This window comes from Somniosus microcephalus, chromosome 3, assembly GCF_052327205.1.
Source record: "Somniosus microcephalus isolate GS21.2 chromosome 3, FLI_Smic_1.0, whole genome shotgun sequence".
NCBI lineage: Eukaryota > Metazoa > Chordata > Chondrichthyes > Squaliformes > Somniosidae > Somniosus > Somniosus microcephalus.
In genome coordinates, this window is record NC_140989.1 from 2,990,393 (window position 1) to 3,003,355 (window position 12,963).

The 12,963-nt window shown below is 47.2% G+C and overlaps 1 protein-coding gene across 2 annotated transcripts in view; it reads right to left on the minus strand.

Moving 5' to 3' along the window:
• gpn1 (GPN-loop GTPase 1) overlaps positions 1-12,963 on the minus strand; it is an 89,789-nt gene that overhangs the window by 51,981 nt on the left and 24,845 nt on the right. Inside the window, exons 4-5 of one of the 2 annotated variants that reach the window (XM_085978598.1) lie at positions 9,484-9,550; positions 8,962-8,999 (exon numbers count right to left, since the gene is read on the minus strand). In XM_085978598.1, the coding sequence (XP_085834724.1) occupies positions 8,962-8,999; positions 9,484-9,550 (105 nt within the window). The remainder of the gene's footprint in view (positions 1-8,961; positions 9,000-9,483; positions 9,551-12,963) is intronic. The other variant, XM_085978607.1, reaches the window with a different exon arrangement.

Below are 12,963 nucleotides of genomic sequence, written 5' to 3' on the forward strand. Positions count from 1 at the left end.
CCTAACCTTAATTTACTCCCTTTGTGGCTGTATTGAGCTCTCTATTTCCACTCACTGGCTGTATTGTGCTCTCCATTTCCACTCACTGACTGTATTATGCTCTCTATTTACTGCACTCACAGGCTGTATTGAGCTCTTGACCTCCTCTCAATGGCTGTAATCTATATTTTTTTCCTCTGGCTGTATTGCGCTCTCTATTTCCTCTCACTGGCTGTATTGAGCTCTCTATTTCCACTCACTGGCTGTATTGTGCTCTCTATTTCCACTCACTGGCTGTATTGTGCTCTCTATTTCCTCTCACTGGCTGTATTGAGCTCTCTATTTCCACTCACTGGCTGTATTGTGCTCTCTATTTCCACTCACTGGCTGTATTGTGCTCCCTATTTCCACTCACTGGCTGTATTGTGCTCTCTATTTCCACTCACTGGCTGCATTGTGCTCTCTATTTCCACTCACTGGCTGTATTGTGCTCTCTATTCCCTCTCACTGGCTGTATTGTGCTCTCTACTTCCACTCACTGGCTGTATTGAGTCACAGACTCCGGGGACAGCAGACCAGCCCCACTGTGTCTGTATCACAGACCCCAGGGGAGAGCAGACCATCTCCAGTGTGCATCTGAGCGGCAGCGGGAGCAGTATAAAAACCGAGCCCCAGGACCAGGTAGGCCTCAGAGCGGCTGAACGGACCTGTGAGGAGCGGGACCAGTATAAAAACCGAGCCCCAGGACCAGGTAGGCCTCAGAGCTTGCCAATCTCCAAGCTCAGAGGGAGGGAGAGAAGTAAAAAGTAATCGAAGTGTGGTGTCACCAGAAAGCAGGTAAGTGATTGGTTGGTGAGTATTTCTCACTTTTTAAACTTTAACTCTGGTTTATAGTTTCTAAGGTCTCTGTGGTGTAGCGGGGACTGCTGGAAAACCAGGGCCCTTAAAGATACCATTTAACTGTAGTGTAATTGGTGGGATTGATTTGATTTAATTTAATTTCAATTAACAAAAGGGTAAGTCATGGCAGGACAGCCCGGCCACGTGGTATGCTCCTCCTGCGATATGTGGGAACTCGGGGACACTTCCTGTGTCCCTGACAACTATGTGTGCAGGATGTGTATCCAGCTGCGGCTACTGGCAGACCGCATTGCGGCGCTGGAGCTGTGGTTGGGTGCATACTGGACCAGTCGCGAGGCTGAGGACGTCGTGAATAGCATGTTTAATCAGTTGGTCACACCGCAGGTAAAGGTTGGACAGGCAGAAAGGGAAGGGGTGACCAACAGGCAGAGTACTAGACGCAGGCAGGTAGTGCAGGGGTCCCCTGTGGACATCCCCCTCTCAAACAGATACACCACTTTGAGTACTGTTGGGGGGGGATGGCTTATCAGAGGAAGGCAGCAGCAGCCAACTTCCGGGCACCGGGGGTGGCTCTGCTGCACAGGACGGGAGGAAAAAGAGAGGTAGAGCTATAGTAATAGGGGATTCTATTGTAAGGGGAATAGATAGGCGTTTCTGCAGCCGCAAATGAGACTCCAGGATGGTGTGTTGCCTCCCTGGTGCAAGGGTCAAGGATGTCTCAGAGCGGCTGCAGAACATTTCGGAAGGGGAGGGTGAACAGCCAGTTGTCGTGGTGCATACAGGTACCAACGCTTTAGGTAAAAAATGGGATGAGGTCCTAAAAGCTGAATATAGGGAGTTAGGAGGTAAATTAAAAAATAGGACCTCAAAGGTAGTAATCTCAGGTTTGCTACCAGTGCCACATGCTAGTCAGAGTAGAAATAGAAGGATATTTCAGATGAATATGTGGCTAGAGGAATGGTGCCAGGGGGAGGGATTCAAATTCCTGGGACATTGGAACCGGTTCTGGGGGAGGTGGGACCAGTTCAAACCGGACAGTTTGCACCTGGGCAGGGCTGGGACCAATGTCCTAGGGGGAGTGTTTGGTGGTGCTCTGGGGGAGGGTTTAAACTAAAATGGCAGGGGGTTGGGAACCTGAGCAGGGAGACAGAGGAAAGGGAAACAAGGATCAAAGCAACAGATAGGAAGGAGAAAAACAAAAGTGGCAGTCAGAGAAATCAACGGTTTAAATCAAACATGGCCACAGTAAATAATAATTCTAATAGGTCTAAGAGCATTAAAAAAACAAGCCTGAAGGCTTTGTGTCTTAATGCGAGGAGCATTCGTAATAAGGTGGGTGAATTAGCTGCGCAAGTAGAGGTAAACAAATATGATTTGATTGGGATTACGGAAACATGGCTCCAGGGTGGCCAAGGCTGGGAACTCAACATCCAGGACCAGGGGTATTCAATATTCAGGAAAGATAGGCAAAAAGGAAAAGGAGGTGGGGTAGCATTGCTGGTTAAAGAGGAGATTAACACAATAGTAAGGAAGGATATTAGCTCTGCTGATGTGGCATCTGTATGGGTAGAACTGATAAATACCAAGGGGCAGAAAACGTTAGTGGGAGTGGTATATAGACCTCCAAACAGTAATGCGGAGGTTGGGGATGACATTAAAAGGGAAATTAGAGAAGTGTGCAATAAGGGCACAGCAGTCATCATGGGTGACTTTAATCTACATATCACAGAAACCCCACAGTGCAGATAGAGGCCATTTCGGCCCATCGAGCCTGCACCGACACATATCCCACCCAATCCCCGTAACCCCTACACCAACACATATCCCCATTTAATCCCCAACACTAAGGGTCAATTTATCATAGCCAATCAACCTAACCCGCACATCTTTGGACTGTGGGAGGAAACCAGAGCACCCGGAGGAAACCCACGCAAACACGGGGAGAATGTGCAAACTCCACACACACACAGATTGGGCTAACCAAATTAGTAACAATACTGTGGAGGAGGAATCCCTGGGGTGTTTACGGGATGGTTTCCTGGACCAATATGTCGAGGAACCAACCAGAGATCAGGCCATCTTAGACTGGGTATTATGTAACGAGAAAGGATTAATTAGCAATCTTGTTGTACGAGGCCCCTTGGGTCGGAGCGATCATAATATGATCGAATTCTTCATTAAGATGGAGAATGAAGTAGTTGACTCAGAGACTAGGGTCCTGAATTTAAATAAAGGAAACTACAATGGTCTGAGGTGCGAGTTGGGTAGGATTGATTGGGGAATGTCACTCAAAGGGTTGACAGTGGATAGGCAATGGCAAACATTCAAAGACCGCATGGATGAACTACAGAATTTGTTCATGCCAGTTTGGCATAATAAAACAAAAAAGGTGACTCAACCGTGGCTAACAAGGGAAATTAGGGATAGCATAAGATCCAAGGAGAGGACATATAAATTGGCCAGAAAAAGCAGTAAACCTGAGGATTGGGAGCAGTTTAGGATTCAACAAAGGAGGACAAAGGGATTAATTAAGGGGAAAATAGAATACGAGAGTAAGCTTTCAGGGAACATAAAAACTGACTGTAAAAGCTTTTATACATACGTGAAGAGAAAAAGATTGGTGAAGTCAAGCGTAGGTCCCTTGCAGTCAGAATCAGGGGAATTTATAATGGGGAACAAAGAAATGGCTGACCAATTAAATACATATTTTGGTTCTGTCTTCACAAAGGAGGACACAAATAATCTCCCAGAGATGTCGGGGAACATAGGGTCTGATGAAAGGGAGGAACTGAAAGAAATCAGTATTTGTAGGGAAATGGTGTTAGGGAAATTGATGGGATTGAAGGCCGATAAATCCCCAGGGCCTGATAATCTACATCCTAGGGTACTTAAGGAAGTGGCCCTAGAAATAGTAGATGCATTGCTGATCATCTTCCAACATTCGATGGAATCTGGAACAGTACCCGTGGATTGGCGGGTAGCTAATGTTACCCCACTATTCAAAAAGGGTGGTAGAGAGAAAACGGGGAATTACAGGCCGGTAAGCCTGACATCGGTAGTGGGGAAAATGCTAGAGTCCATTATAAAAGATGTAATAGCAGAGCACTTGGAAAACAGTGACAGGATCGGACAAAGTCAACATAGATTTACAAAAGGTAAATCGTGCTTGACTAATCTACTGGAATTTTTTGAGGATGTAACTGGTAAAATAGATAAGGGAGAACCAGTGGATGTGGTGTATTTGGACTTTCAGAAGGCTTTCGATAAGGTCCCGCATAAGAGATTAGCGTGTAAAGTTAAGGCACATGGGATTGGGGGCAAGGTATTGACTTGGATAGAGAACTGGTTGGCAGACAGAAAGCAAAGAGTTGGAATAAACGGGTCTTTTTCCGAGCGGCAGGCAGTGACTAGTGGGGTACCGCAGGGATCGGTCCTTCGACCCCAGCTATTCACAATATATATTAATGATCTAGACAAGGGAACTGGATGTAACATCTCCAAATTTGCAGACGACACAAAGCTGGGTGGGCGTGTGTGCGGTGAGGAGGATGCCGAGAAACTCCAGGATGATTTGGACAGGTTGGGTGATTGGGCAGAAGCATGGCAGATGCAATATAACGTGGATAAATGGGAGGTTATCCACTTTGGTGGCAAAAACAGGAAGGCAGATTATCTGAATGGCAATAGATTGGGAAAAGGGGAAGTGCAACGAGACCTGGGCGTCCCTGTGCACCAGTCGCTGAAGGTAAGCATGCAGGTGCAGCAGGTGGTTAAGAAGGCAAATGGTATGTTGGCCTTCATAGCGAAAGGGTTTGAGTACAGGAGCAAGGATGTCTTGCTGCAGTTGTACAGGACCTTGGTGAGACCACATCTTGAGTATTGTGTACAGTTTTGGTCGCCTTATCTGAGGAAGGATGTTCTTGCCATGGAAGGAGTTCAGCAAAGATTCACCAGGCTGATACCTGGGATGGCAGGAATGACGTATGAGGAGAGATTGGGTCGATTGGGCTTGTACTCGCTGGAGTTTAGAAGAATGAGAGGGGATCGCATTGAAACTGATAAAATTCTGACAGGACTGGACAGACTAGATGCAGGAAGGATGTTCCTGATGGTCGGGGAGTCCAGAACCAGGGGTCACAGTCTAAGGATAAGGGGTAAGCCATTTGGGACAGAGATGAGGAATTTCTTCACCCAGAGAGTGGTGAACCTGTGGAATTCTCTACCACAGAAAGCAGTTGAGGCCAAATCATTAAATATATTCAAGAAGGAGTTAGATATATTTCTTAGGGCTAAAGGGATCAAGGGATATGGGGAGAAAGCAGGGACAGGGTACTGAATTTGGATGATCAGCCATGATCGCATTGAATGGCGGAGCAGGCTCGAGGGGCCGAATGGCCTACTCCTGCTGCTATCTTCTATGCTTCTATGTTTGAGCTCTCCATTTCCTCTCACTGGCTGTATTGAGCTATTTCCACTCACTGGCTGTATTGTGCTCTCTATTTCCACTCACTGGCTGTATTGTGCTCTCTATTTCCACTCACTGGCTGTATTGTGCTCTCTATTTCCACTCACTGACTGTATTGTGCTCTCTATTTCCACTCACTGACTGTATTGTGCTCTCTATTTCCACTCACTGACTGTATTGTGCTCTCTATTTCCACTCACTGACTGTATTGTGCTCTCTATTTCCACTCACTGACTGTATTGTGCGCTCTATTTCCACTCACTGACTGTATTGTGCTCTCTATTTCCACTCACTGACTGTATTGTGCGCTCTATTTCCGCTCTCTGGCTGTATTGTGCTCTCTATTTCCACTCACTGACTGTATTGTGCTCTCTATTTCCACTCACTGGCTGTATTGTGCTCTCTATTTCCACTCTCTGGCTGTATTGTGCTCTCTATTTCCACTCTGGCTGTATTGTGCTCTCTATTTCCACTCACTGACTGTATTGTGCTCTCTATTTCCACTCACTGACTGTATTGTGCTCTCTATTTCCACTCACTGGCTGTATTGTGCTCCCTATTTCCACTCACTGGCTGTATTGTGCTCTCTATTTCCACTCACTGACTGTATTGTGCTCTCTATTTCCACTCACTGACTGTATTGAGCTATTTCCACTCACTGACTGTATTGTGCTCTCTATTTCCACTCACTGACTGTATTGTGCTCTCTATTTCCACTCACTGACTGTATTGTGCTCTCTATTTCCACTCACTGACTGTATTGTGCTCTCTATTTCCACTCACTGACTGTATTGTGCTCTCTATTTCCACTCACTGACTGTATTGTGCTCTCTATTTCCACTCACTGACTGTATTGTGCTCTCTATTTCCACTCACTGACTGTATTGCGCTCTCTATTTCCACTCACTGGCTGTATTGTGCTCTCTATTTCCACTCACTGGCTGTATTGTGCGCTCTATTTCCACTCACTGACTGTATTGTGCTCTCTATTTCCATTCACTGGCTGTATTGTGCTCTCTATTTCCACTCACTGACTGTATTGTGCGCTCTATTTCCACTCACTGGCTGTATTGTGCTCCCTATTTCCACTCACTGACTGTATTGTGCTCTCGATTTCCTCTCACTGACTGTATTGTGCGCTCTATTTCCACTCACTGGCTGTATTGTGCGCTCTATTTCCACTCACTGGCTGTATTGTGCTCTCTATTTCCACTCACTGGCTGTATTGTGCTCTCTATTTCCACTCACTGACTGTATTGTGCTCTCTATTTCCACTCACTGACTGTATTGTGCTCTCTATTTCCACTCTCTGGCTGTATTGTGCTCTCTATTTCCACTCACTGGCTGTATTGTGCTCTCTATTTCCACTCACTGGCTGTATTGTGCTCCCTAGTTCCACTCTCTGGCTGTATTGTGCTCTCTATTTCCACTCACTGGCTGTATTGCGCTCTCTATTTCCACTCACTGGCTGTATTGTGCTCTCTATTTCCACTCACTGACTGTATTGTGCGCTCTATTTCCACTCACTGACTGTATTGTGCTCTCTATTTCCACTCTGGCTGTATTGTGCTCTCTATTTCCACTCACTGACTGTATTGTGCTCTCTATTTCCACTCACTGACTGTATTGTGCTCTCTATTTCCACTCACTGACTGTATTGTGCTCTCTATTTCCACTCTCTGGCTGTATTGTGCTCTCTATTTCCACTCACTGACTGTATTGTGCTCTCTATTTCCACTCACTGGTTGTATTGAGCTCTCTATTTCCACTCACTGACTGTATTGTGCTCTCTATTTCCACTCACTGGCTGTATTGTGCTCTCTATTTCCACTCACTGACTGTATTGTGCTCTCTATTTCCACTCACTGACTGTATTGTGCTCTCTATTTCCACTCACTGACTGTATTGTGCTCTCTATTTCCACTCACTGACTGTATTGTGCTCTCTATTTCCACTCACTGGCTGTATTGTTATCTCTATTTCCACTCACTGACTGTATTGTGCTCTCTATTTCCACTCACTGACTGTATTGAGCTATTTCCACTCACTGACTGTATTGTGCTCTCTATTTCCACTCACTGACTGTATTGTGCTCTCTATTTCCACTCACTGACTGTATTGTGCTCTCTATTTCCACTCACTGACTGTATTGTGCTCTCTATTTCCACTCACTGACTGTATTGTGCTCTCTATTTCCACTCACTGGCTGTATTGTGCTCTCTATTTCCACTCACTGACTGTATTGTGCGCTCTATTTCCACTCACTGGCTGTATTGTGCTCTCGATTTCCACTCTCTGGCTGTATTGTGCGCTCTATTTCCACTCACTGGCTGTATTGTGCTCTCTATTTCCACTCACTGGCTGTATTGTGCTCTCTATTTCCACTCACTGACTGTATTGTGCGCTCTATTTCCACTCACTGACTGTATTGTGCTCTCTATTTCCACTCACTGGCTGTATTGTGCTCTCTATTTCCACTCACTGGCTGTATTGTGCGCTCTCTATTTCCACTCACTGGCTGTATTGTGCGCTCTCTATTTCCACTCACTGGCTGTATTGTGCTCTCTATTTCCACTCACTGACTGTATTGTGCTCTCTATTTCCACTCACTGACTGTATTGTGCTCTCTATTTCCACTCACTGACTGTATTGTGCGCTCTATTTCCACTCACTGACTGTATTGTGCTCTCTATTTCCACTCACTGACTGTATTGTGCGCTCTCTATTTCCACTCACTGACTGTATTGCGCTCTCTATTTCCACTCACTGGCTGTATTGTGCTCTCTATTTCCACTCACTGACTGTATTGTGCTCTCTATTTCCACTCACTGGCTGTATTGTGCTCTCTATTTCCACTCACTGGCTGTATTGTGCTCTCTATTTCCACTCACTGGTTGTATTGTGCTCTCTATTTCCACTCACTGACTGTATTGTGCTCTCTATTTCCACTCACTGGCTGTATTGCGCTCTCTATTTCCACTCACTGGCTGTATTGCGCTCTCTATTTCCACTCACTGACTGTATTGTGCTCTCTATTTCCACTCACTGGCTGTATTGCGCTCTCTATTTCCACTCACTGGCTGTATTGCGCTCATCAGTTATTTTCGCCATTTCAGTTCCCAGAACTAATTCACGAAATGCTTCTTTCCCTTTTGGGCCTGACGCAGCCCGAGCTCAGAATCAGTCCTGGGAACAGTGAGATTTTTAGCCACTGCACCCACCCACATGTATTACATTTATCCCAATCTGTCTTGAGATAGTTAAAATGTGCAAGTATTATTGCTCTGTTCTCTCATCTCTATTCTAACAGTCTACAGATCTATGTCAGCCCCACTTTTTGGTGCCTGTAACACATGCAGAGAATTGTACCTTTCTCCTTCCTATTCCTGAACTCTATGGATTCTGTCTGAACATACAACCAGCGCTGTCATCCAATCCTTCACCAACATTGCCACGCCACACTCGAGAGAATCCAGGTTATTACAACAGGCAATGCTTCAGTAAAAGGGGCTGAGGCAGAGATTGGAACATCATTTCAAAGAGAGAATATAAAAGGGTGTAGGAGAACAGGGACCAGAGAGCTGCAGCTTCAGGTGTAGCACCAGCACAGGTGTGATGGCTCAAATGGCCTGCTCTTATGCTGCAAATTCACTCACCGACAGTCCTGCTGCCTCTTCTCGATAAACTTCATAACCTGCACCAGAGAGAGTGAAGAGGAATAGCATTAACATACAGAACACACACAGGGGGGCACCCTCCCCACCGCAGTTAAACCAGCACAGAACTCAACCAGTAAATTCAGTGGACAGAATGTCAGTGAGTCAGACACATTGCCCCACGCCCCAACCCCCAGCACACTGAGCTCAACTCGCGGAACACACATCGCCCCCAATGTACCCAGAGTTTTCATAATACATTTACAGGAGATAGAGAGATGGAGAAGCAGACAGAGGGGGCGGCGCGCACACAGGCAGAGGGGCGCGCACACAGGCACACACGGAGAGAGACAGACGATGAGAGATTTTGTATTGTGCTCTGTTTCCTACTCTCTCCTGATTGGCAGACAGAAAAGGGGGCAGGCAGATAACCATACACACCCCACACCCTCAAAAACCCTACCCCTCCTCCCCAACACCACTCTCTCCCTGCCAACTCCGGTACAATCAACAAACACTCACCTGATCAAACCGCGTGGCAAATAGGTTCAAAGCTGTGACGATGCCACCATTGGGCCCGAGGCCATACCTGGAGCACTGAGTCAGGGAAATAAACCAGTCGGCAGACTTAAAAGACAGAGACAGGCCGACCAACCGGGAGCTCGCACAGACAGGCCGACCAACCGGGAGCTCGCACAGACAGGCCGACCAACCGGGAGCTCGCACAGACAGGCCGACCAACCGGGAGCTCGCACAGAGACAGGCCGACCAACCGGGAGCTCGCACAGACAGGCCGACCAACCGGGAGCTCGCACAGACAGACAGGCTGACCAACCGGGAGCTCGCACAGACAGACAGGCTGACCAACCGGGAGCTCGCACAGACAGACAGGCCGACCAACCGGGAGCTCGCACAGACAGGCCGACCAACCGGGAGCTCGCACAGACAGGCCGACCAACCGGGAGCTCGCACAGACAGGCCGACCAACCGGGAGCTCGTACAGACAGGCCGACCAACCGGGAGCTCGCACAGACAGGCCGACCAACCGGGAGCTCGCACAGACAGGCCGGGAGCTCGCACAGACAGACCGACCAACCGGGAGCTCGCACAGACAGGCCGGGAGCTCGCACAGACAGACCGACCAACCGGGAGCTCGCACAGACAGACAGGCCGACCAACCGGGAGCTCGCACAGACAGGCTGACCAACCGGGAGCTCGCACAGACAGACAGACCGGGAGCTCGCACAGACAGACAGACAGGCCGACCAACCGGGAGCTCGCACAGACAGGCCGGCCGGGAGTTCGCACAGACAGACCGGCCGACCGGGAGCTTGCACAGACAGACCAACCGAGAGCTCGCACAGACAGACCAACCGAGAGCTCGCACAGACAGACAGGCCGACCAACCAGGAGCTCGCACAGACCGACCGACCAACCGGGAGCTCGCACAGACAGACAGGCCGACCGGGAGCTCACACAGACAGACAGGTCGACCGGGAGCTCATGGGCAGACAGACCAATCTGATGTAGACAGGATAGGAGTTAGACCAGCACTGGAGAGCGTACTCAGTACTAACGCTCAATACCCACATATACACCACTCGGTCATTGTACACACACACTCAGGCTGGCACTCCTCACACTCAACCTTTGCACACTCCTCACATTAACTCACAACCTTCACACTTACAGAAATCATAGAATGGTTATAGCACAGGAGGTCATTCGGCCCGTCAAGCCCGTGCCAGCTCTCTTCGAGAGCACTTCAGCCAGTCCCACTCCCCCGCCCTTTCCCCGTAGCCCTGCAAATGTTTTTCCTTCAGGTACTTATCCAATTCCATTTTGAAAGCCATGATTGATTCTGCCTCCACCACCCTATTAGGCAGTGCATTCCAGATCCTAACCACTCGCTGCATAAAAAAGTTATTTTCTTACGTCGCCTTTGGTTCTTCTGCCAATCGCCTTAAATCTGTCCCCTCTGGTTCTTGACCCTTCCGCCAATGGGAACAGTTTCTCTCTATCTGCTCTGTCTAGACCCCTCACAATTTGGAACACCTCGATCAAATCTCCTCTCAACCTTCTCTGCTCTAAGGAGAACAACCCCAGCTTCTCCAGCCTATCCACGTAACTGAAGTCCCTCATTCCTGGAACCATTCTTGTAAATCTTTTCTGCACCCTCTCTAAGGCCTTCACATCCTTCCTAAAGTGCGGTGCCCAGAACTGGACACAATACTCCAGTTGAGGCCGAACCAGTGTTTTATAAAGGTTCATCATAACTTCTACACTTTTGTACTCTATGCTTCTATTTATGAAGCCCAGGATCTCGTATGCTTTTTTAACTGCTTTCTCAACCTGCCCTGCCACCTTCAACGATTTGAGCACATATACCCCAGGTCTCTCTGTTCATGCACCCCCTTTAGGATTGCACCATTTAGTTTATATTGCCTCTCCTCGTTCTTCCTGCTAAAATGTATCACTGCACTTTTCTGCGTTAAATTTCATCTACCACGTGTCCGCCCATTTCACCAGCCTGTCTGTGTCCTCTTGAAGTCTATCACTCTCCTCCTCACTGTTCACTATACTTCCAAATTTTGTCCGATCTGCAAATTTTGAAATTGTGCTCTGTACACCCAAGTCTAAGTCATTAATATATATCAAGAAAAGCAATGGTCCTAGTGCCGACCCCGGGGAACACCGTGTACCTTCCTCCAGTCTGAAAAACAACTGTTCATCACTACTCTGTTTACTGTCACTTAGCCAATTTCGTATCCATGCTGACACTGTCCCGTCTATAGGTATGTGAAAACAAAAAGACTGGCGAAAGTAAATATAGGTCCTTTACAGTCAGAGACGGGAGGATTTATAATGGGGAATGAGAAAATGGCAAAGAAATTAAATAAATACTTTCTGTCTTCACGGGGAAGACACAAAAATCCTCCCAGAAATACGAGAAAATGAAAGGTGTGGTGAGAATGAGGAACTTAAAGAAATTATTAGTAAAAAAACAGTACAGTACTAGCAAAATTAATGGGACTAAAAGTCGATAAATCCCAAGGACCAGATGACCTACATCCTAGGGTTTTGAAAGAGGTGGCCATTGGGATAGTGGACGCATTGGTTGTCATCTTCCAAAATTCTATAGATTCTGGAACGGTTCCTGCAGATTGGAGGATAGCAAATGTAACCCCTCTATTTAAGAAAGGAGGGAGAGAGAAAACGGGGAACTACAGACCTGTTAGCCTCACATCAGTAGTTGGGAAAATGCTGGAATCTATTATAAAGGATGCAATAACTGGGCACTTCGAAACTAATAGTAAGATTGGGCAGAGTCAACATGGATTTATGAAAAGGAAATCCTGTTTGACAAACCTATTGGAGTTCTTTGAGGATGTAACTAGTGGAGTAGACAAAGGGGAACCGGTAGATGTGGTGTAATTGGATTTTCAGAAGGCCTTCGATAAGGTCCCACACAAGAGGTTGGTGAACAAAATTAGGGCACATGGCATTGGGGGTAATATACTAGCATGGACTGAGAATTGGTTAACAGACAGAAAACAAAGAGTAGGGATAAACGGGTCATTTTCAGGATGGCAGGCTGTGACTAGTGGGGTACCGCAAGGATCGGTACTTGGGCCCCAGCTATTCACAATCTAGATCAATGATTTGGATGAGGGGACTAAATGTAACATTTCCAAATTTACTGATGATACAAAGCTAGGTGGCAGTGTCAGTTGCGAAGAGGATGTGAAGAGGCTTCAAGGGGATCTCGACAGGCTCAGTGAGTGGGCGAGAACATGGCAGATGGAATATAATGTGGATAAAGGTGAAGTTATCCACTTTGGTAGAAAAAACAGAAAGGCAGAGTATTTCCTAAATGGTGAAAGGTTGGGGAATGCAGATGCTCAAAGGGACCTGGGTGATCTTGACTAATCTGCTGGAATTTTTTGAGGAAGTAACTGGTAAAATAGATGGGGGAGAGCCAGTGGATGTGGTGTACCTTGA